Here is a 26,543-nt window from a genome sequence, read left to right as displayed (position 1 = left end):
GTGTAATAATTGAATAGTTAAGGACTTATATGAAAAATGCGGTGTAAGATCAAATTGAAAATGAGTATAAGGAAAAAATGGTCATTGATAAAGGGAATAATTTAATTGTTATGGTTATATATGTTTCCACGTGGAGTGAAGAGAGAAACACATAAGCTTCCAGAGTTCTCTTCTATTCTCCTCACGTGAAGACTCATATCAAGGGTGAGATTTCTCATAAGCTGATTGTTAGTTGAAATTTAAGTTTGGTTTTGATCATTAAATGCTAATTAAGCTTAAGGAAAGTTTAATTTACTTTAAAACAACAAGATGAAGGGTGTAGGAAGAATTAAATGTTAGGAGTTCTTGAATGAAATTTTGAAATAAAGTTCATAATGAGAATTGTAAGTTGAATTTGACCTGTCACCAACTTGATTGAGGGATATGAAGTGTTAGAATTAGATTTAGAACATGTTGGATATTGAGTGAGATTCTTGAATTTTATATGGAGGATTGGATTTTTAAGTTTTAGAGGTATTGAATAGATAATAATTAGTTTAAGTAGGTGTATGCATCGATACACGTTCAATGTGTACCGGTGCACTCTCAAATAAATGAACATCGAATGCAATTAGCGCATCGATGCACCCCCTTAAAATACAAACATCGAAAGAGATTTGTGTACCGATGCATAGATAGTGCATCGATGCACACATTAAGGGATGCATCGATACACTGTGTAGTGCATCGATACATACCTTTATTAAGAGATGAAAAATAGCCTTTCTTTTAGTGTAAGAAGTGATAGTTTGAAATATATCAATTAGTATACTGATATGTATCAATGTATTACTATGTAGATTTAGAGTGTAATCATGTTCCAGAATAATCAAAGGATTAAAATCGAGTCAAAGCAGGGCTAAAGTGAGTGCATATCTCATATGAAATTGTATTGAGATAAGACTTGCGATGAGTCTATCTCTTATAGTTAAACTTGTGATTTCACATTCATGTACATGCATATTTATATATGTATTAATGCTATAGTGCTTTCATGCATAATTAATTCATGCTTTAATATGAACTTATTTGAATGAATGCAATTATATGAGAATCCATTCAGGTATGAGAAATAATGAAAATGATCATGTGTACTCATATGAAGTGAATTATGTGTTTATGTGAAAAGTGATAGAAGAGATATGAAAATGAGAATTGTATTATAATTAAGCCCATGTTACTTAATGTGAGAGCTGTAGGTATAACTGGCATGCCAAGAGTCGAGGGATTATTAGTGGTATTTCGGGATAAATATTCAGTGCCCCTAGTGGGATTTTATTCGGGCTGTGATGATAGCATTGTGCACAACCTTAGTGTAATCGCATACCTTCTGTTCTCAATAACGTACATGGGCGATCCAAAGATAAATTAAAGTGAAACTAGCATAAGAATACAAGTTTTATATATGTGCATATTATGATCATATATGTTATAGTGTAATAGATACATGCAAGTTAAAATGTCATGATCAATGGTAAGAATGCATGTTCATGAATTCATTGTTTTATATGTATATACATATATTTATGTTATGCCTCACTAAGTCTGTGACTTAGCGTGTAAGTGATTTACACGTAGGTACCAGGAATTCGGGAAGAACAAAAATAGGAGTGGCAAGAACATCAATACTCCTAGAAGATCAAATCAGAAGTAACTGATAAAGTATGTATTTTGTTGTGTATAGTGTGTTGGCATGTAAGAAAAGTGTCAGTTATGAATGCTCTGATCGATTTTGGTTATTTTGGTCAATTTATGTAAATAAATTACCTTCATTTTAATGAAAGTTTTAAATTTTCCTTGAATTTTGTCAAGAGTCAAAGTTTGAAAAGTCAATGTGACACCTCAGACTCGTATTCAGGTCGGGTACGAGTTGGGTACGGGTTGGGGGTGTTACATTTAATAGTATCAGAGCTACGGTTTAGTCGATTCTCGGCATAAACTGAAGTCTAGAGAGTCTTGTAATGTATACATGCCAACAAAATAGTGAAAACTTCTGATTTGATATAATAGTAAGTATGTTATTTTGCTAATAAAACGATATGATTATGTTTTTATAGATGTCTGGACATAGTAGTTCTAGAAGTGAAGCGAGAGATGATAGGCCCGCTGAAAGTAGCAATTCACCTGCCTGGCCAGACAATGTGAAGAGAAGGCACCTTTTGGAGTGCCTGTAGCTGATCAAGATGTATTCTTTAGGAATTTGGATGCGGTATTGGCGCGTTTCCAACCTTCTGTTACTGAAGAGTTTAGGAGCACCAGAGTTTAGAGGTAAAACTAATGAAGGTCCTGTTGCTGCGGACCTTTGGATCAATGATGTAAAAATCATGTTGGAGGGACTTCGTTGCTCCGATTCAGAGAAGTTAGATGGGGTGGTTTCCTTGCTTAGGATTTGGTGGACAAATGTTACACTGAGAATGACTAGTGATCAGGTAACATGGTCATTGTTTCTAGAGGAATTTAAACATAAATACATTGGAGGCCAGTTCATCTAGTAAATGAAACAAGAGTTCATGAATCTGAAGCAATGAAACCGTACAGTTTATGAACACGAGTGTGAATTCAACAAGCTGAGCCGTTTCACTGCTGAGTTAATTTCTATAGAGAATGATGCTTGCGAGTGGTTTGTAGAGGGATTGCGTCCTTGTTTAAAAGAGATGATTATTGTGTTGAACTTATCTTCATTTCAAGAAGTGGTGAATCATGCTAAAGTTCTGGAAAGAGCTCAAAATGAGATGTTCGGAGATTCCCAAGCTCAGACTTCGAAAAGATCGGGCACATCATTGAGTGTTATAACATAAAAAAGGGGCAGAGATGTGAGTTCTCGACCCCAAGCAAGATCAGACTCAGTTGCATCTTCTGCGAGGGGATCAAATCAAATGAGGGGTCGACAGACACAGTTAGTGGGATCTGGAGCTGGGAGATCTAACCCAAGTCAAGTCAGACAATGTCCACATTGCGGAAAGAATCACTCGGGGATATGTAGGATGATTTATGGAGCCTGCTTTAAATGTGGGGACACCAAGCATTTTGTTCGGGATTGTCCCATGTTAGCTAGTGAATATGATCAGCCAGAAAAGTCTGCCTCGGCTACCCAGAGGGGAAGAGGTAGAATTAGAAGAAGAAGTCAGTCAGAGTCCTCATCTCCATAAGAGATACATTCTACAGCTCGTGTGTATAATCTCAAGACTAGCGAGATGACCCAGAGATTATCACAGGTATTTTTCAGTTGTATGACAAGAATGTGTTTGTACTGATCGATTTGGGGTCTACTTATTCTTATATTTTTAGTAAGTTAGTAAAATAATTGAGTATTCTATTAGAAGCTATTAACAGTGAGGTGGTAGTGACTAATCCGTTAGGGCACAGTGCTCGAGTCAATATGATGTGTCGATAGTGTTCCATACGGATTCAGGGAATTGAATTCCCTGTTAATCTGATGGAATTACCTTTTGACAAATTTGAGGTGATACTGGGAATGGACTGGTTATATTGTTATTACACTAATGTTGATTATAGACTGAAAAGAGTAACGTTGAGAAGTTCAGAAGGTATAGAAGTTATTGTATTTAGTAAAGGATGGAGCTCATTGGCTAATGTAATATCATGATATCAGCAAAGAAGTTATTGTTACAGGGATGTCAAGGGTTTATTGTTAGTGTGTTGGATGTTAGAGCTAAAGAGAAGAAGATTGAAGAAATTCCTATAGTTAGAGAGTTTCCCGACGTTTTTCTTGCAGAATTACTGGGGTTGCCTCCAGAAAAAGAGGTAGAATTTCAGATTGAGGTAATGCCAAGAATTGCACCTATCGCCATGACACCATATAGAATAACCCCAAAAGAGTTACAAGAACTAAAGATCCAATTACAAGAATTATTGGACAAAGGATTTATCTGACCGAGTGTCTCACCATGGGGAGCTCTAGTTTTGTTCGTCAAAAAAATGATGGATCTATGCGTCTTTGCATTGATTATAGACAACTCAATAAAGTGACCATCAAGAACAAGTATCCCCTCCCCCGAATTAACGATTTATTTGATCAATTAAAGGGAGCTTCAGTGTTTTCGAATATTGATTTACGTTATGGTTACCATCAATTGAAGATTCAAGATAAAGATATTCCAAAGACGACATTCAGAACGAGATATGGGCATTATGAGTTTATTGTTATGCCATTTGGAGTTACGAATGCACCGGCTACTTTCATGGATCTCATGAATAGAATATTCCAACCCTATTTGGATCGATTCGTAGTGGTGTTCATTGATGATATTTTAGTGTATTCAAAGTCGGAAGAAGAGCATAGTTTGCATTTGAAGATTGTTTTACATACTTTGAGAGAAAAGAATCTTTATGCTAAACTCTCTAAATGTGAATTTTGGTTGAAGGAAGTGAGGTTCCTAGGACATGTGATTTCTGCAGAAGGAATTCGAGTGGATCCCCAAAAGATTAAAGCCATTTTAGAGTGAGAAGTTCCAAAGAATGTGTCAGAAGTCCAGAGTTTTATGGGGTTAGCAGGCTATTACCGAAGGTTCGTTAAAAATTTTCAATAATAACATTACCCCTAACTAAATTATTGAGGAATGAGATAAAATTTGTGTGGACTCTGGAGTGCCAAGAGAGTTTTGAAAAGTTAAAGAAGATTTTGACAAAAGTTGTAGTCCTAGTTCAACCCGAGTTTGGCAAGAACTTTGTGGTATATAGTGATGCGTCTCATAACGGTCTGTGATGCGTGTTAATGCAAGAGGGAAAAGTGGTAGCGTATGCATCGAGACAATTAAAACTGCACGAAAAGAATTATCCAACGCATGATCTAGAGATGGCTATAATAGTGTTCACACTTAAGATATGGCGTCACTACTTGTATGGTGAACGTTGCTACTTGTATACCGATCACAAGAGTTTAAAGTATTTGATTACTCAGAAGGAGTATAATTTACGACATAGAAGGTGGGTGGAATTTCTCAAGGATTACGATGTTGTAATTGATTTCCATACGGGGAAAGCAAATGTAGTAGCGGATGCCTTAAGTCGAAAAACGTTTGCAGCCTTACGAGCTATGGATGTCAGATTATCGTTAAGTGGAGATGGTGCAATTTGTGCAGAATTGACTCTCAAGCCATCATGGTTAGAGCGAATTAAGGAATTGCAAAATAGAGATGAAAAATGTTTGAAGAAGTTGCAACAAGTAAATAACGAGAAGATAAAAGACTATAAGATCAAGTATGATGGGAATTTGTATTATCAAGAAAGATTAGTGATTCCCGATAATGATGAATTAAAGAAAGACTTGTTAACGGAAGCTCACGGTAGTCCATTGACCATGCATCCTAGAGGAAACAAAATGTATATGGATCTCAAAAGTCAATATTGGTGGCCTGGAATGAAATGAGATATTACGGAATTCGTATCCAAATGTTTAACGTGTTAGCAAGTTAAAGCTGAACATCAGGTTCTGTTATGATTATTGCAACCAATGTATATTCCTTAGGGGAAATGGGAGAATGTAACAATGGATTTTGTAACGGGGTTACCTTTGACTCCGAATAAAAGAGATTCAATCTGAGTGATTGTAGATAGATTGACTAAATCAGCTTATTTTATTCCGGTACGAGTTGACTTTTCTATGGATAAGTATGCCAAGTTGTATATTAGGGAGATTATACGTCTACATGGTACACTTGTTTCTATTGTTTCGGATCGAGATCCTAGGTTTACTTCACAGTTTTGGAAATCATTACATAGAGCGTTGGGAACTCGGTTGAACTTTATTACAACATTTCATCCTCAAACCGATGAGCAATCCAAATGAACAATCCAAATTTTGGAGGATATACTAAGAGCTTGTGTTATCGAGTTCAAAGGATCATGGGAGAGGTATTTGCCACTTATCGAGTTTGCATATAACAACAGTTATCAATGAAGTATTAAAATGGCACCTTATGAAGCTCTTTATGGAAGAAGATGTTGTACGCCTCTAAATTGGTTCGAGATTAAAGATAAAGAAGTTCTTGGTCCTGAGTTGATCCAGGAAGTGGAAGAAAAGTCCAAGTGATAAAAAATAACCTCAAAGCTATAGCTGATAGACAGAAATCTTATGCAGACTTAAAAAGAAAAGAAATTGAGTTTCAAGTGGGAGATAAAGTGTTTTTAAAAGTGTCTCCATGGAAGAAAGTTTTAAGGTTTGGACGTAAGGGAAAACTTAGTCCTAGATTCATCGGACCGTATGAGATCGTTAAGAGAATTGGACCAGTGGCATATCAACTAGCTTTGCCACTTAAGATGGAAAAGAATCATGATGTCTTCAATGTCTCAATGCTTCGGAAGTATCAATCTGATCCCTCCCATATTGTGACTCCAGAAGAGATCAAGATTCAACCGGATTTGACATATGAAGAAGAACCGGTTTGAATCTTAGCTCATGAGATTAAGAAACTAGAATAAGACTATTCCATTAGTCAAAGTATTGTGGAGGAATCACAAGGTAGAGGAAGCAACATGGGAGCGTGAAGAGGATATGAGGAATCAGTACCCCTATCTCTTCGTGCAATGAAAATTCGAGGATGAATTTTCTTAAAGGGTGAAGATTTGTAACATCCTCAATACCGGGTTAGTGACTAAATTGTAAAGTTTCAAAATTTGATGATTAAAGTATAATAATTGAATAGTTAAGGACTTGTATGAAAAATGCGCTGTAGGATCAAATTGAAAAGAAAAAGGAATAGAATGACAAAATGGTCATTGACAAAGGGAATAATTTAATTGTTATGGTTATACATGTTTCCACGTGGAGTGAAGAGAGAAACACATAAGCTTCCAGAGTTCTCTTCTTCTCTTCTATTCTCCACACGTGAAGACTCATATCAAATGTGAGATTTCTCATAAGCTGATTGTTAGTTGAAATTTAAGTTTGGTTTTGATCATTAAATGCTAATTAAGCTTAAGGAAAGTTTAATTTGCTTTAAAACAACAAGATGAAGGGTGTAGGAAGAATTAAAGGTTAGGAGTTCTTGAATGAAATTTTGAAATGAAGTTCATAATGAGAATTGTAAGTTGAATTTAACTTGTCACCAACTTGATTGAGAGATATGAAGTGTTAGAATTAGATTTAGAACATGTTGAAATTTTAGTGAGATTCTTGAATTTTATATGGAGGATTGGATTTTTAAGTTTTAGAGGTATTGAATTGATAATAATTAGTTTAAGTAGGTGTATGCAAGTTAGAGACATAAAAGGAGGTGAAATAGGAAGTGTTGAGAGGATTATGAAGGGATGTTCGTGCTCAAAATAGCATTTCTGGGCTGTGTGCATCGATACACATTCAATGTGTACCAATGCACTCTCAAATAAATGAACATCGAATGCAACTAATGCATCGATGCAAGAGGAGTGCATCGATGCACCCCCTTAAAATACAAACATTGAATGGGATTTGTGTACCGATGCATAGATAGTACATCGATGCACACGTTAAGGGATGCATCGATACACTGTGTAGTGCATCGATACATACCTTTATTAAGAGATGAAAAATAGCCTTTCTTTTAGTGTAAGAAGTGATAGTTTGAAATATATCAATTAGTATACTGATATATATCAATGTATTACTATGTATATTTAGAGTGTAATCCTGTTCCGGAATAATCGAAGGATTAGAATCGAGTCAAAGCAAGGCTAAGGTGAGTGCATATCTCATATGAAATTGTATTGAGATAAGACTTGCGATGAGTCTATATCTTATAGTTAAACTTATTATTTCACATTCATGTACATGCATATTTATATATGTATTAATGCTATAGTGTTTTCATGCATAATTAATTCATGCTTCAATATGAACTTATTTGAATGAATGCAATTATATGAGAATCCATTCAGGTATGGGAAATAATGAAAACGATCATGTGTACTCATATGAAGTGAATTATGTGTTTATGTGAAAAGTGATAGAAGAGATATGAAAATGAGAATTGTATTATAATTAAGCCCATGTTACTTAATGTGAGAGTTGTAGGTATAATTGGCATGCCAAGAGTCAAGGGATTATCAGTGGTCATTCGGGACATAGTGGTCCTTCGGGACAAATATTTAGTGCCCCTAGTGGGATTTTATTCGAGCTGTGGTGATAGCATTGTGCACAACCTTAGTGTACTCACGTACCTTCTGTTCTCAATAACGTAAATGGGCGATCCAAAGATAAATTAAAGAGAAACTAATATAAGAATACAAGTTTTATATATGTGCATATTATCATCATATATGTTATAGTGTAATAGATACATGCAAGTTGAAATGTCATGATCAATGGTAAGAATGCATGTTCATGAATTCATTGTTATATATGTATATACATATATTTATGTTATGCCTCACTAAGTCTGTGACTTAGCATGTAATTGATTTACACGTAGGTACCAGAAATTCGGGAAGAACATAAATAGGAGTTGCAAGAACAACTACACTGCTAGAAGATCAGATTAGAAGTAACTGATAAAGTATGTATTTTGTTGTGTATAGTGTGTTGGCATGTAAGAAAAATATCAGTTATGAATGCTCTGATCGATTTTGGTTATTTTTGTCAATTTATGTAAATAAATTACCTTCATTTTAATGAAAGTTTTAAATTTTCCTTGAATTTTGTCAAGAGTCAAAGTTTGAAAAGTCAATGTGACACCTCATACTAGTATTCGGGTCGGGTACGGGTTGGGGTGTTATATTTAAATTATGATCCTTTTATTCATTCGAATTTATTCTAAAAAAATGTCAATTTTAGGATAACAAATGTCCTTTTGCGTGAACAATCTTCTGGAAAGCACTTCCTTTAGAATTAGGAGACTCTCCCATAGATTCCCCCCACAAAATACATTATTTTACATTTTCGTAAAGATAAAATAAAATAAAACAAAACAAAATAAAAGTAAAAAAGAATTGAAAATAATCAAAATAAATAAACATGTAACAAAGTGAATTAATCGAATATGAAATAAACGTTTATGCGAAGAATCCTCGAAAAGACACATTCCCTTATAGTCGGGAGATGTCTTCATAGATTTTCCCGCACAATGAAATTTTCCATTTTTATACATACATGCATGAAATTTTAACAATTGATAAAACAAAGTTACAAATTTGGACCAATATACACATTTACAAACATGATAAATTAACATACAAAAAATATATATAATTAATAAAATAAAAGACTAAATAGCAAAAATAGAAATTTAAAGGACTAAAATAACAAAAACAAATATTTAAATGATTAAAACAGTAAAAACAGAAAGTTAAAGGACTAAAATATCAAAAACAAAAGTTAAGGGACTCAATTGGTAAAAATAGAAACTTAAGGGACTAAAACATAAATAAAATAAGCCAAGTTCCCAAAATAAAAAATACTAAATAATATAGGTACTAGAAACGAAAATAACCCCTAAATAATATTAAGGACTAAAATAAAATAAAAGTAAAACAAGAAAGGCATATTTAGTATTTAACCCAAGATATAAAAGTAGTAATCAAAATGCATTCAGAATCAAAGTACAGGGATTACAAACATAAATAAAACATGCATTTCCTTTACACAATAAATAGTGACTAAAATGAGCCAACAATAAAATATATTGAATATGTATAAATAAATTAAAGTTTGATGGCTTAGACACAAATATAAACACAAAAATATTTAAAAGTAAATAATGACGAAATTACAACAACAAAAAAATAGGAGCTCAAAATGGACTTAAGAAATTTCATTAAAGTGACCAGATTACAACCCTTACAAAAGTTTGAGGGACCTCAACTGTGATTGTCCCTAAAAAATAAAAAAACACGGGTACCCTTCTTAGCCCAAAGAGACGACGTCTCATTTGGTATTTATGTTACGTTAAGGGTTTCTTAGAACCCTATATTCCATTTACCCTAATAAGTCGTTTCACATTTCTTTCCCTTTCCCCTTTCTTCGTTTTGCTTCCTCGCCGAGGAAATAATCGTAGCTCCCCGACCACCGTAGATCAGTGGCCACATGGAGCAAAATATCTCTAGGAAACCCCTTTTTACCAACTATTCGAAATAACCCAAAAACATAAACAAAACTAACCCCCTTTTCAACCTAAAATCATAACTCAAACCCCCAAGGTAAGGCTTTTACCTTAGATGTCGGAGTATTATAGCTCCGGTGAGGCAACTGTAGAATATGAACCAAAAAGTGAGAGCTTTCCTTTTTCTTCATTTTGTTTTTCTTTTCTCTCTGTATTTTAATGGTTTTTTTATCTCTCGATTTTCTCTTTTTTTCTCCCCTCCCCCGAATGGTTTCACTCCAAATTTTTTTTATCATCTCAGTTTTGGTTGATAGTATGATGAAAACCTGTTGATAGGGCATGGGATTTCTGATTTTGGGTATGGTGAAATCCTAATTTTAGGGATTTAGGGTATGGGTTTTTGGTTAGGTTAGGTTTTGTCTGATTTGTTTACTGTATATGATAGTTTAGGTGCCCTGTTTACAGGCTTCGATGATGACAGCAGCGCAGGAGTGATCGGTAGTGGCTCACGCGCCAATTGGATGAGCGCGTACATCTCATGCGCCGGTGGGAGTTGAAACGTCGGTGGAGGCGGCTGTTGATTAGGGTTTAAAAACCCTAATTTGTTTGGGTTACAAACGGGTCGGGTTTGGGTCGGACCTTGGGCCTGATACATGGTCGGGTCTGCTATTGGGCTTGCTTGTAATCTGGGGTGTTGGTTGAGTTGTTTGGGATTCAATTAGGCCCTGTAAAAATGTAATTAATTAATTAATAATAATAATAATAATTAATAATATTTTTTCGACCCAAACAAAAATGAGTGTCTACAGTTGCCCCTCTTTGTACATTCTTGTGTTAACCAGAATAGGGAAAAGACGAAAAAGACAACTAATTTTTGTCCATTTTTGTTCGGACCTCTCTTTTTCGTTTAAATTTTGATGTGTTTGTTGGTGGGGGACGATACTGTTCATACACGATAAAGAGTTCTGGTCCTCTAAGGGTGACATGGCTCCTACGTGATGAGGAAATCTGGTCGGGGGATGACACGGCTCTTTCATGATGAAGAGTTCTGACCATCTTTAGGAAATACGATAACTCGGTTCCAACGCGATGAGGACGGCTGGTTATCTAGAGGTGACACGGCTCCTACGTGATGAGGAGATCTAGTGGTGGGATGACACGGCTCATACGTGATGAAGAGTTATGGTCATCTTTAGGGATAATGTTTTCAAGAGAAACCTACTCACAGATGATGTTTCAAAAGAAATTGTCTGAGTGAAGACAAAAAAAATTCAATGGAAACGACTCAAAGATGGTTTTGTTTCAAGAGAAACAGACTCAAAGATTTTCCTTCAAAAGATTTTGTCTCAAGAGAGACAAAATTTCGTTTCCAAAGAAACATACTCAAAGATTTTTCTTCAACAGAAACTGTTTCAAAATAGACAAAATTTTGGTTTTCAAAGAAACATGCTCATAGATTTTTCTTCAAAAGAAACTGTCTCAGAAGAGATAAAATTTGCTATAAAAGGAACATACTCAACGATTTGTGTTTCAAAAGACACTATCGGAAGAGAGACAAAAACTTTGTTTTGAGTAAAAATTGTCTTAATCGAGACAAAATTTTCTTTTAAGAAAACGTGTCTCAAGTGAGATGACACTTTGTTTTTTTAAGAAGAAAATCTCAAAGGCTAATAGTTTGTCTATCGGTTTCTGCATGTTGAGGAAATATCTTCATAATAACTGATTGTTGACTTTAGGAAATCAAATATATGGATGGTATTTTTTCAGGTTGAAGATATATGGTTATTTTCGAGCTTTTATTTTCTGAAAAATTGAAATGATGTATTTATGACTGCCTAATCTTGGATGTTCATGGGTGTCATGATAAATTTTGTATTTTATTTGATGAATTGTTGAATTTGTCCTCAAGAGAGGAGAAAAATGTCTTTGATGCACATGATGATGAATGCAAAGATGCAAATTTCATGTGTCATGTATGTATGTGTATTTATGCATGAGTTGATGTATGTTTTCTTGATTTGGAAGAAGAATGGTTGGGAGAGCAGTCTTCACTCTATCATTGATTCAGTTTGTCTTCATTTCCACCATGGTGTACTCTTTCAAACCTTAACCTTAGACAATTTGTTTTCTTTTCCCCATCAAATTATGCCCCAAATTTTAGCTTCTCTTGCCCCAGCTTTGATCTTGAGCCTCAGAGAAATATTCGTTGAATTCCAAGATATGCTTCCAGAGAAATTACCTTGTTTGAAAATGTTTTTCTTCTTCTTTTTATTTTCAAAAAAGAAATTTTGAACAATGTTGCGTCCTTTTAAGTTTCACAATTAGAACAAATCATAAAACATGAGTTCATTGGATATCAAATAATTAACTGCTCTTTTAACCTTTGATAGATGCGAATCTTTGACAAATATCAAGATCAAAAGGTTGGTTTTGAGATTGGCTACCTAAACTATAAGGTTTGTTTCATCACTTCGATCATCATGAAGATCATGGCATGCCCCTCTTTCTTGGTTTGGCATTTTGATCGGACACTGAAAAAATGTCACAACTAGCATAGTCAATTGCTAGACTTTTCAAAACACTTCTGTTTCAGTTCTTTGAAATCTTCCATTTGCTCAAGCTTCGTAGACTCTTCTAGTTAAGGTAGTGTAGTTAAGGTAGTGTAGAAATATCGGTATAAAAATGAGATTTCTAAGTGCTCGTATGAGTTTGACAATAATAGGTGTTCCTCAACTCCCTTAGTCCATATTCACCGAAACTCCTTATTTAGTAAATTTGATTTAATTTGCCATTGTTGGGTAGCTGAATTCAACGTTATTGTACATATATCTTATAATTTTATCAGTCTAGCTGAAGGATTCATGTCGTCACAAAGTCTTCGACTTGATAACTACAGTGAAGCAAACACCGAATTGCCAAGTACCTTATCAATGTTATGGTTTGAATGTAATCTATTCATAAAGCCAGTGCTTTCGAGATTTCTCTATAACCAATTGCTTTAGCGGAATAGCTCAGCTTTATTGTATACATATATATAATATTCTGGGTATACGGATTCTATTTCTTAAGCTCGCTGAGGAAAACCTGTTATAGTCCATGTATTTGTTGTAGGTCAGAAAATCTCATCGTTAGAGTTCAATTCCCAAGCAACTAACCTAAACTAGATTTATCCACTCGACCATTCCATCTGAGAAGATTATGATCATCATTGAACGTCATTAACAGAAGTAGAACCGATTAGTTTTGTAATCTCATGTGCTAGTTGTCCCATTTTGTCCGTTCCTAACACATACTTGAATGCCAAATTGAATGACTGTACATACGAGGAGAGAGCTATCTTGGTTTCGTCAAGGGAAGGGTATGCACTCTGATGTATTTTTAGATTAGGATCAAGGGGTCCTTGTTTTGTTGGGGTTCAATATTGTCATTTATCAAAGATTTACAACCTCAATTATTAAAGAGCTTTTAATTAAGATGATATTTACAGAATTCAAGATTAAAATTTGCTCATTGTTCATTTCCCCCAGAATGAAGTATTTTATTGAAAATGTTCGAACGTCAAGTGACTTAAAAATATTTAAACATAAGAAGAACAAATGAAAAACAAATTCAAACAATATGATATGCATGAGAATGCAACAAAATTCTTGATGAATTCCCTAGCCGACTCCTGATCTGAATGCCCCATTATACATGGAATGTTAATGCCGTTGAATCAATCATATCTTGGACCTTACTCTTCAATGTCCTACAGTTCTCAGTGGTGTACCCTGAGCTCCCAATATGATAGTTGCATATGGCGTTAATATCATGGTTTTCAAGATATTGGGCCTCTCTTGGTTTGGATTTAATTGGAGTCACAAGGTTCCTCTCCACTAGCATTGGGAGAAATTCCTCATACATTTTTGGGATTGGATTGATACAAGTCTTATCACAGAATACCTTATGAGGTTTGGTCCCCAGATTAGCTAAATATGATCCCACGATGTTGATTTCAACTCTATCCTCAAAGTCAGTACTGTTAGTGCCCCATATCTGGCCATTCTTGAAAGCTCTTTCAATCATTTCTCCACACATGACGATGTTAGAGAAACTCTTGGTGGCAGCTTCTATCATGTAATTGATATATGGAGATTTTAATGTGTTGATGAATCAAGTGATGAATTCTCTTTCAGTTATTGGTGGATGTACTTGAGACGCAAAATCTCTCCATCGTTGAGCATATTGTTGAAAGCTCTTATCACTCCTCATCTCCATATTCTGTAACGTTGTTCAATCCGAGGCCAAATCAATCATGTGCTTGTATTGACCCAGAAAGGCATGAGCCAAATCCTTCCAAGAACGGATTTGAGAATGACTCAATTGATTGTACCACCTTGAAATGGGTACATTAAGATTGTCTTGAAAAAAGTGGATCAACATCTGATCATTATTGGTGTATCCAATCATCCTTCAGATAAACATTGTTAGATGTGCATTGGGGCAACTGGTTCCATTGTACTTCTCAAAGTAGGGCATCTTAAATTTAAGTGAGAGCACCAAGTCGGGAACTAAGACTAGTTCTCTTGCATCTATCTCATTGTGAGAGCTTTGTCATCTCATTCTCTGTAATGCATCTTTGCACCATTATTTCAAATTCTTCGGGATCTCATCGTTGGCTCCTTTCATCTTATCGGGATTTGACCTACTGTGATCAGTATAATGATCCCAATGATACAACACAGTTGCTCAATTTTTAGTGGCAGAGTAGCTTGATGGGTGACTTGGAATCTTGCGGGGTGCAATGATTATTTGTGGATTAACGTGTGCCATAACACATTCAAAGGCTTCTTTGGTCAAAGAAATCTTCTCTTTACCTCTTTCCTGGTTAAGCCCAACCAATTTTTCTACCATTTGGTCAACTAGGTCTTTTTGGTGTTGCAAGATACGATCCATGGTGGCATTTTGTGCCTGTTTCATTTTATCCTTCCACTCTGCTTGCATCTTCTGCAAACTCTTTTCTAGTTCTTTCTTTAGCTTCTCAAATTTGGCTTCCATTCTCAGTACTGTGTGAATGAAGTTGCACAATTAGAAGCATTTCCTCATAGTCCTCCACGAGATAAACCCATGAATACATGATTAATGCTTGTAAAAATGCCTCAATGAATTCCATGCATAATGCGAATATGCAAATGCAGATGCAAAAAATGTGAAAATATTTAAATAAATGCAATGCAAAATATAAATGCAAAAGGTATCAATTTCTAAAAGTAACCATTTTTAGAAAGAGTTCCGTTTATCCAAAAGAGTTTTTATCTTTACAAGAGAGATCAATCTACGAATGTGTTTTATGATACGCAATCCCCAGGTAAACTATCTCCTTTTTTCTCTTTGTGTTTATTCATACCAAGCTCAGATGGTCGGATTGCGTTCTTCCTTGTTATGAAAACTCTTTTCCATTTTAATGGTCGCTCTTCTATTATGATGGTTACTTGGTTAATCAACACATTTCTTTTATTTATGATGATCATGTAAGGCCAAACAATAAAAAAATCAAATATAGAAAATGTGTCAATATAAAAGAATTCAATTATCAAACAAATATCAAGAAAATAAAATAATGCATGTAAAGATAAGAGGTTTAGAGTCGTTTCTCCTTTATGTATACTTATTTTGGGTACCTATTGACGGATAGAGGTTCGGTATGGCTATACCTAGGGTGACCGTTCTACGGTTCATTATATGTATAGTTTTGACTATAATAGGAAAAGGGTACCCGAATTGTCCTTGTTGGTGCCTCCTTAGACTGCCAAACCTTTAATCCTGGCTTATTATAGGCTCGTGCGGATCGAGTTCAATTCGAGAAGATACATTCCCTTATGTCCATGCGGAGAAACAATTTATCTCACGTAGACATAAGGTTACTAGCTAAAACCCATGCGGAGAAACAAATTATCTCACGTAGGCTAAGTTTTCACCTCAACTTAAAGGGAACAAAGCTCGTAAGTGAGCTTATGATATGCGAATGTACGTGCTGTGTGTGAGGAGAAACTCACAAACCTTTAAAACAAGACCAAAAAACAACATTCTCACAATTTCCAAAATCTGTTTAAATCTGAAAATCACTAAAATAAAAAATCAATTAGTTACAAATAAAATATTGATTAATATGTTAAACTCAAAATAAATAAAAGGATCATAAATTAAATACAATTTAAGTTTGTAATTCCCAAATATAAAACAACGTATAATCGTTCATGGCCTGACTGTCGAAGTCCCCAGCAGAGTCACCAAGTTGTCATAGCGTTTCCCGTAGGGGAATCCGTTAGACTTAAAAAGTTGGTTTTCGGGGAAAAGCGATGAAATAAGATTTTTAAAACAATTTGATTTTGGAGTCGCCACCAACCTTTAAGTTAGGTAGGTTGAAAACCTTAAATAACAAAAAAAAATGGTCTGCTTTTTACCAAAGATTAATTTTTAAGAGTTCGGGAGTCGGTTACGTGTGGGGAAGGGTTAGCACCCCCACAATGCCCAAATTTTGGTACCTAAATGATTATATGTTGTTTAAATATTGGGAATTACAAACTCGAAAATGTATTTAAATTATGATCATTTTATTCATTCGAAATTATTCTAAAAAAATGTCAATTTTTGGATAACTAATGTCCTTTTGTGTGAATAATCTTCGGGAAAACACTTCCTTTACAGTTATGAGACATTCCCATAGATTCCCCCCACAAAATACATTTTTTTACATTTTTGTAAAGACAGAAATAAAATAAAATAAAAGTAAAAATGAATTGAAAATAATCAAAATAAATAAACATGTAACAAAGAGAATTAATCGAATACGAAACAAATGTTTATGCGAAGAATCCTTGAAAAGACACATTCCCTTATAGTCGGGAGATGTCTTCATAGATTTTCCCGCACAATGAAATTTTCCTTTTTTATACATACATGCATGAAATTATAACAATTGATAAAACAAAGTTACAAATTTGGACCAATATACACATTTACAAAAATGATAAATTAAAATAAAAAAATACATGCTTATTAAAATAAAGGACTAAATAGCAAAAAAAAAATTTACAGGACTAAAATAACAAAAACATATATTTAAAGGATTAAAACAGTAAAAACAGAAAGTTAAAGGACTAAAATATTAAAAACAAAAAGTTAAGGGACTAAATTGGTAAAAATAGAAACTTAAGGGATTAAAACATAAATTAAATAAACCAGGTTCAAAAAATAAAAAAACTAAATAATACAGGTACTAGAAACGGAAATAACCCATAAACAATATTAAGGACTAAAATAAAATAAAAGTAAAACAAGCAAGCCATATTCAGTATTTAACCCAAGATATGAAAGTGGTGATCAAAATGCATTCAGAATCAAAGTACATGGATTACAAACATAAATAAAACATGCATTTTCTTTACACAGTAAATAGTGACTAAAATGAACCAACAATAAAATATATTGCATATGTATAAATAAATTAAAGTTTGATGGCTTAGACACAAATATAAACACAAAAATATTTAAAAGTAAATAATGACGAAATTACAACAAAAATAAAATAGGAGCTCAAATTGTACTGAAGAAATTTCATTAAAGTAACCAGATTACAACCTTTACAAAAGTTTGAGGGCCTCAACTGTGATTGTCTCCAAAAAATGAAAAACACGAGTATGAGATCACAAAATAACAAGGACCTATACTGCTAATAACCCTTAAATAGCAGCTTTGTCTCCCTTCTTAGCCCAAAACGACGCCGTCTCCTTTGGTATTTATGTTACGTTAAGGGTTTTTTAGAACCCTATTTCCATTACCCTCATCAGTCGTTCCCCATTTCTTTCCCTTTCCCCTTTTTTCATTTTGCTTCCTCGCCGAGGAAAAAATCGTAGCTCCCCGACCACCGTAGATCGGTGGCCACGGGGAGCAAAATATCTCTATGAAACCCTTTTTTTCTACCCTTCGAAACAACCCAAAAACAAAAACTAGCCCCCTTTTCAACCAAAAATCAGAACTCAAACCCCCCAAGGTAAGGCTTTTACCTTCAATGTCGGAGTATTATAGCTCCAGTGAGGCAACGATGGAAGATGAACCAAAAGGTGAGAGCTTTCCTTTTTCTTCGTTTTGTTTTTCTTTTCTCTCTGTATTTTAATGGTTTTTGTATCTCTCGATTTTTCTCTTTTTTACTCCTCCTCCCCCGAATGGTTTCACCCCAATCTCTTTTTTATCATCTTAGTTTTGGTTGATAGCATGATGAAAACCTGTTGATAGGGCATGGGATTTCTGATTTTGGGTATGGTGAAATCTCGAATTTTAGGGATTTAGGGTATGGTTTTCTGATTAGGTTAGGTTTTGTATGTTTTGTTTATTGCATATGATAGTTTAGGTGCCCTGTTTGCAAGTTTCGGTGATGATAGCAGCGTGGGAGTGATCGGCAGTGGCTCACGCGCTAGTTGGATGAGTGCGTACATCTCACGCGCCGGTGGGAGCTGAAACGGCGGCGATGGCTGATTAGGGTTTAAAAACCCTAATTTGTTTAGGTTACAAACGGGCAGGGTTTGGATCGGACCTTGGGCCTGATACTGGGTCGGGTCTGCTGTTGGGCTTGTTTGTAATCTGGGCTGCTGGTTAAGTTGTTTGGGATTCAATTATGCCCTGTAAAACTATAATTAATAATAATAATAATAATAATAATAGTAATAATCATAATAATAATAATAATATTTTTTCGACCCGAACAAAAACGGGTGTCTACAAAAATGAAGGAAAAATGGGTTATGTACATCACATGTCACTGAACTATACTCAAATGATTATTTTGATCATTAATTTTTCAAAAGTTATAAAATGGTGATTTAATTTATCAACTGTTACAAAATGGTAACTAATGATCGTTTTGTAACTTTTGAAAGCTCAGTGATCTCTTATGTAATTTAATGGTCGTCATTAAATTTCGTGAACGAGACTATAGCAATACAAAGCATGCCCATAATTTCAGAACTCACAAAGAGTGACAATAGTAGGTGGTACAAAGCATGCCAACAACGGAACGATTTGGTGATTTCATAATCATTCGTAAAATTTTAATTTACGAGGCTTGCGTTTTCAAGAATATTAAAGACGAATGGTGCAAGTGACCGAGCATACGTTTTAATTCGTTTAGAGAAGATCAAAGTGCTGCCGCATTAGATTGATACGCCCCATGTATTCATTCCTCGATGGAAAATGACCCTTCAACCAATAGGGAAGGGAACTCGTGAACCCTGTCTCGTGTGTTTTTTTCCGTTCGAGCTTCTATATAATTAAAAAAAACTATTTGTTAATTATTGTAAGCTAGTACGCAATTAACAAAAGGCCAAAACCCTTTTCACATTGTTCATTTATTCTTCTTTAATTAAAATAACTTTCTCTTCAACCTTGCTGTTTGGACGGACAATACTCCACAGATTTTCCAGTCGTTTAACTATTTCTTTTCTTCCTTCTTCTCTTCTTTCTTTTTCTCTTTTTTCTTCTCCTCCTTAGCAGGCCCGATCGATATTATATCCACTTTGCCAACTTTCTTCAGTTTCTTCACCACCGCCACTGCGTCCATTTCCCCTATCACCGTCAGCTTCTGATCCTTTAGATCTACCGCTATATAATCATCCCCTGTCCACATCAAATAAACGAATCTCTGTATCTGCTCTGATTTGTAATATTATCCATAAAAAATATTGATATTGTGGGCAAGGTGTATGATAAAATACCAAAGATATCTGCAGCAGCTTCTATGGATTTTTTCTTGGTTTTTTCATCTGTCATGGTTAGAACTTACAGTACCACCTTCTGCTAGTACAGTGAAACAAGATTACTACATACGGTGTGGGGAAGGAGAAAGGAAAGAAGAAGAATAACATCAACATGATAAAATAGCGTTTTATTGAATCGTTAGGAACAAAGTGGGGAAAGGATCACCTGAGCCCATTTTTCTGTGCAAATTGAGCTGATTAGAGGAAGTAATTGAGCTTTTGAGGACCAGTTGCCCTTTATAAAGTGTGAAATTTGTGGTACGCACTCTGGTTTACATTGGAGACGTTTGATCGAATGAAGAAACTTGCTTTGAATTTGAGGTTTATAGATGAAAACATAATCTTACATGACTTTATTTTTTAGAAGGATCAAATACAAATACATTCAATTCAATTGAAAATATAAATTTAATTTTTAAAATAATACTAATTATAAGTTAAAGAGTCTAATTATGCATATAATTAGAATTTTTTAATTACATTATAATTCTTTACGAATTGAAAAGTCTGAATAAAAGTCTTTAATTATATACAATTTAATTAAACTTATAAATTAAGATAATTATCCCGACACATCTTAAATGTGTAATTACATCAAATTATACAATGATTTTCCACATACTTTGATAATTTAGAAACATTTGTTATTTTTCACACATCATATTATCAAGAGAAAATAACTTCAGTGACCGAAAATGCCTTATAATATACGATTTTAATCAACTTTTTTTGGATTTGCGAAAATGACCAATAAATTCGCAACGCGAACTCCAATTTCGCAACACAGTTTCCAAATTCGCAACACGGAATTTCAATTCGCAACGCGAATTTCTTTTTCGCAACACAAGTTTCCTTTTCGCAACAAGATTTTCTAAATCGCAATACGAATTTTGTTTTCGCAACTCGATTTTCGAATTCGCAACACGAATTTTAATTTCGCAACACAAATGTTTTGGGTATATAAACTACGCAGCAGCATCAACTCATTCCATCTCCATCTATCACTCTCTCCGGCAACATCCGTTCCTATATCCAACGACATCCTTCACCATCTCTAATTTTTTTTTACATAATTTTATTTCTATATAATTTTGTCAATGATTTCTCTCCCAAATTATCAACTATCAACTTAATAAGGTATGTTTTTCTCTAAGTTAGTGATGATATCTAGTTTATAGCTCGTTTATTTAGTAAATTAATTTACAATTTGTAGAATGAAATCATCTAATGTTGATCATGTTTGGATAGATTTGTGTTTTGGAGGGTCATGGGAGAATGCTCATGGTATTTTACAATATATGCCTTTACCCATGAATCTTCAACTAAAATTGTCATTAAAAAGTGAACTTATGAAACTCTAATGTTACATGTTGCAAAGAAATTGAATTTAGAGCCCCTAAGTGGATTTAGGCTATCTTATCAGAGAAAAGATAAAGTTTATTTGTTAACCGACAATGAAGATGTTGAACGATTCATTGCTTACATTAGTGTTTCGCAAGAAGATGATGTTACATTGTATGTTGTTGAACCTATAAGTAGTGAAGTTGGGTCAGTAGCGGGTAGTAATCAACTAAGTTCTTCAACCCTAGTTTATGGTGCTCACAATGTACAACGTTGTTATCAACCTCAAAATTTAATGGTTCCACCACAATTTCATCACCAAGAAAATTTTGTTTCACCATATTTCCAATACCAAACACAATATCAAACACAATCTCAAAACCCACAACCTTTCCCTAATCCAAATCCCAATCAACTTTCAGCACCAAATTCTGATTTTCGTATTGACCAGTTAGACGATGATGAGGCAACAGAAAAAATTGTGAGTACTAGTCAGTATTCGAAATTTGATCTTGGTCAATACCCGGACTTTGATCTTGGTCAATACTCGGATTTTGATGATGTTTCAGAAGAAGAAACAGACCTTGCGTGTAATGATTTTGATATTGGTCAATACCCAAATTTTGATGATGAAATAGCCACTGTCGAGGAAGATGTTGTTGATGATAATGAGGAGGAAATTACGACTGTGAGTGAACATATTGAACATCCATTCTGTAATTCATATAACCCTGAAGAAGAAAAAGAATAAGAAGAAGACCCCGAAGAAAAGAAAAAAAAGAAAATACCACGGGAGTATAATTGGAATATGCCAGAATAACTTCAGATACCGGAAGAAGAGTTAGTAAAGATAGCAGTTGATTGTTACACAAAAGTTATTCGTATAAAAAATGATTATTTTGATACAAAGGAAGACTTGAAGATATCTTTGTATACGAAATGTGTGGAAGATGGCTATCAACTAAAAGTTAACAAATCAAACAAAGATTGTTTCGAAACAAGGTGTATGATTGACAAAAATTATACGTGGCGTATGATTGCAAAGAGGATAAAAGATTGTGAAATGTTTCAAGTTAGGACTTTTATTGATAAACATACATGTTCAAGAACCCAAGTTTTTCCTCACCATAGATAGACAAACAAAAAAGTGTTGGGTGGTTTTCTGGCTGAGTTAATGTTTTTGAATGGCAGAGTATATCGGGGACATGAAATTATGACTGACATGAATGCTCGGTTCAAGATTAGTATCTCATATTCTCAAGCTTGGAGAGCCAAATGTTATGCCTTGGAATTGTTGAAGGGGTCTCCAGAAGCATCGTTTGCCCAACTTCCGGCATATTGTCACAATTTAAAGATGAAAAATCTTGGGTCGGTAACTTATATCAAAATAGATAGAGATGGACTCTTTGAGTTGTTTATCGCCATTGGTTCTGCGGTTAGTAAATCAATATAATTTTTTTGACTCATTTTTGTTAGTTACATTCATTTCACATTTAAATGATTATATTTCTTGTGTATATTATTTTGTAGATTCGTTCATTTATTACTTGCATGCGCCCAATTATTATAGTTGACGGAGCACATTTGAAAGATCGATACATTGGAGTAAACTTATTAGCAGTAGCCATGGATGCTAACAATGGGATACTGTCAATAGCTTACGGGGTTGGCAAATCTGAAACATGTGATTAATGGACATGGTTTATGGGGCATCTTAGGGATTACATATGTCCTATTAGCAATCTGATAATCATATCCGATAGGGCAAACTCAATTGACAACGCTATTAGAAGGTGTTTCCCAGATGCTTTTCATGGACTTTGTGGTGTTCATTTGTACAGAAATCTAAAATCAAGGTATGTTGGTAAAAAAAATCACAAATGGACATACTGGAAGGCTGTAAAAGCTTATTAGGAAGTGGATTTTAATAAGCATATAAATTGTTTAAGACATGTTTTGCCTCAATGTGCTCAAACACTAGAATATGTCGGGTTTGAAAGACGGTCAAGAGTACATCAACTTGGCGTAAGATACGGTTTCATGACGTCTAATAGTGCAGAATCAATCAACGCTCTAAGTCGTCATTCCCGAAAATTACCCATTACTATGTTAATGGAGTTTTTTCGAGCCTCTATTCAACAGTGGTACTACAAGAAAAGAAACCATGCAGATATTATTTCTTTAAATTCGTAACTTATCATATTTAATATATTTTACTAAGTATTATTTATTTAAATTTACATGAACGTTGGAACGTCGTGTTACACCATGAACTGAAAAAAAGATAACGAAACTTGTTGTGAAGTCAACATCATGGAGAGTTGAACCATGTTCAAACACTTTGTTTGAAGTATTGAATAATAACTTAAATGGGCTTGTCGATATAAATGCAAAGACGTGTAGTTTTATGAAATGGCAAACATCTGGTTATCCGTGTGGCCATGTTATAAAAGTTGCTCTTCATCTAAACCAAGATGATTCAAGCGCATACGCTATGGATTGCTACACTACAGAAGTATATCGACATACTTATGTCGAGATTGTCTACCCTATTCCACATCCTTCTGAGTGGGACATACCAGATGACTTACAAATAGTTTTACCACAAGTCATGAACAGCAGGCTACCTGGCCGACCAAAAAATCACGATCGTATACCGTCTAAGGGTGAAGAGAAGAGGATATCAACATATAGTCGGTGTAAGGAAAATGGTCATACAAGGTTCACCTGTGGATCACCAGTGCCATCACAATCATCTTTTCCTCTACCAAAATATGGATCCTCATCAAAATCCAAAGCTCATACAGTGCCAAGCAAAAGGAAATCAAAATCGCAATCAAAATCAAAATCCCAATCATAATCGGCTTCACCTTTTGGGACTTATTAACTTAGGTGATTTTTAAATGCAAACGTTGTATTATGTGTATTTTATGTGTGAATGCATACATTTTCAGTTAGACATGCATTAGTAACTTGAGTTTGAACATTGCTATGATTTGTTCTGTTGAGTTTGAACATGTATTTTATGCGTGAGTTTTAAATGCAAACGTTGTATTATGTGTATTTTATGTGTGAATGCATACATTTTTAGTTAGACATGCATTAATAACTTGAGTTTGAACATTTTCAGTTGAACATGCATTAGTAACTTGAGTCAAATTCGCTACTCGAAAGTCAAATTCACGTTGCGATTTTCGCGTTGCGGTTGTTGCGAAAGTCAAATTCGCGTTGCGATTGTTGCGAAAGACAAATTCGCAATGCGAAAGTCAAATTCGCAACGCGAAAATCAAAATGGCAACACAAATTTGACTATCGCAATGCGAATTTGACTTTCGCGTTGCGAAAGTGTACCTTTAACAGTTCTTTTTTGCCTTCAACGTAATACAGATTGAAAATTAAACAACAAATCAATTAAACAACATTGTAAATGAGTTGCTATATATATGTAAAACATTTGTTCACAGTATATCCAAATTCTCCTAACAATAGGGAGCTTACATCCAAATACATCAATTTGTTCACGCAACTCACTTTAGTAACCTGCAGAAACATTATGGCCATGAGATTTTCTACACATCTAAAACCAACAACCATCAAATTATTGAATTCTAGGTACTTAACCAAACATTTTCAAACCAACAAAAAGTATATATGTTAACAACACTTGCTCAAACTTACCAATAACAAATGGTTGTTTATGCACACTTTCAACACGCGTATACAGGTAGGCAACGTCTCGAATATATCGCTCTAGCCATAAAATGCCAAAACCACAACCCTACTGCACCTCTATCTCTATATGTGGGAGGTAGAAACTGTTTACCTCCTGTCGTCAAACGTTCCAAGCACATGCATACAAGAGGACCACAATCCCCTCTGGCTCCCGCCGTTTGTTGTGGCGCTGTCTCGTCTCTCATCATTGTAACTTTGAACTTTTTTGGCTTCTTGTTTCCAGAATTAGTCCAATAATCAATCGCATCCAAGTATTTAGCCAAATGAGCGCTCAATCCCTTACAAATAATATCTTTCAAATCAGACAATGGTATGTAATTCAACATGCTGTCATATACTATCGTCTTTAGGGATGGGAGCTGAAGTTCGACGAGAAGCCAATGACGACGTTCCATAACAGGGATAAACACCTGCAATCATAAATAATAATTCAATTGCGCACATCAAATAAAATTTATGAACACCTTTAAAATATTCAAAAATAAATACTAACCTTATCGACCTCCCACCACGTAGGATAAAGGATAGTTTTTCCATTACCCAACGCATATGAAGCGTCTCTCTGATCCTTCAAGTGAGCTACGTGAAAAGACGAAGACATAATAATCCATCACATCTTTTTTATTTTCTTTAATTTCCTTATAATCAAAAGACGTGACACCCATGCATCAATATGTTGTTTTATACAAAAATACATATATTAGTGAATTTAATAAATTTTTAAAAAATAATTAAAATGAAATATAAGAAGAATATAAGACTTACCCCCCATTTGAAATAGTTATTCTCTTCAACCCCTAATAAAACACCCCACCAAGACTGATCAAGAAACAAATGCATACTATTGTCAATTTTGCATATGTCAGCGTAACACCTCTGGCTCCGCTCATGTAGATAAAAATCAATTGTGGTCTTAGCCCAAAGGGTATTATCTATAATTATGTCTGGTAGTGTTCTCCTCTCCTACTGAGGAATGGTACTAGCCGGTAACTCATACGAAAGCCAAATCTCATCCATTATACCGGGCACGTGAGGGGGTTTATCAATATGTTGACATAGTATGCCATGTGAATCGGGTTCTTGAACGGTGGGAGAGACCTCTTGAACGATGAGAGGGACCTCTTGAACGGTGTGAGGGGCCTCTTGAACGATGAGAGAGGTCTCTTGAACGATAGGAGGGGCCTCTTGAACGATGACAGGTGAATCGGGCTTCTTCTTACGGAGTCTTGGAACTATTGGAGTGAAAGGAGACGTAATGGAACATGCACGACGTCTGATTCGTGAACCCCGTCGTGCAAGAAAAACCCAATGTAAAGCATCTACCTTATCGGGCCACTAAAAATAAATTAATACATAAATCAGTAAATAAATAAATAAATAATGCCAAAAAAAGGTTATTTGCATTTTTAGTATAGTATTAAACACACTTACCTCATTGCGTAGAGTATGAACCTCATTCTGCAACGATAAAACAATCTCACGTAGAGCGGCTACCTCATCATGTAAAGTAGATACCTCACCACGTAAAGCACCATTTTCATCGCGTAAAACATCTACCTCACCACGTAAAGATCGTACCTCATCACGCCATGCACCATTGTCGTCA

At 34.7% G+C, this 26,543-nt stretch overlaps 1 protein-coding gene across 2 annotated transcripts; it reads right to left on the bottom strand.

Annotated features, from left to right (window-relative positions):
• Nucleotides 1-19,470: 19,470 nt before the first annotated feature.
• On the bottom strand, nucleotides 19,471-20,141 carry LOC120116623 (heavy metal-associated isoprenylated plant protein 39-like). Of its 2 annotated transcripts, XM_039137050.1 has the most exons (3): nucleotides 20,031-20,141; nucleotides 19,823-19,901; nucleotides 19,471-19,724 (listed from the first exon to the last, which is right to left on the bottom strand). In XM_039137050.1, exons 2-3 carry the CDS (start codon nucleotides 19,875-19,877, stop codon nucleotides 19,540-19,542), a joined length of 240 nt encoding a protein of 79 aa, XP_038992981.1. In that variant the 5' UTR covers nucleotides 19,878-19,901; nucleotides 20,031-20,141; the 3' UTR covers nucleotides 19,471-19,539. The 2 variants fall into 2 exon arrangements, with proteins under 2 accessions (XP_038992981.1, XP_038992985.1); XM_039137054.1 differs by lacking the exon at nucleotides 20,031-20,141 and having other exon boundaries at nucleotides 19,823-19,917.
• Between the last annotated feature and the right edge of the window lie 6,402 nt (nucleotides 20,142-26,543).

This window comes from Hibiscus syriacus, unplaced genomic scaffold (genome assembly GCF_006381635.1).
Source record: "Hibiscus syriacus cultivar Baekdansim isolate YM2019G1 unplaced genomic scaffold, ASM638163v2 tig00000916_pilon, whole genome shotgun sequence".
Classification (NCBI taxonomy): Eukaryota; Viridiplantae; Streptophyta; class Magnoliopsida; order Malvales; family Malvaceae; genus Hibiscus; species Hibiscus syriacus.
This window is presented reverse-complemented; position numbering and strand designations above follow the sequence as displayed.

Bases quoted from the DNA above. Each gene is read 5' to 3' on its own strand.
- LOC120116623 (XM_039137050.1), bottom strand. From the start codon at position 19,877: ATGACAGATGAAAAAACCAAGAAAAAATCCATAGAAGCTGCTGCAGAT. The intron at 19,725-19,822 runs GTATTTTATCAT...TGATGTGGACAG, and splicing joins AGCTGCTGCAGATATCTTTG to GGGATGATTATATAGCGGTA.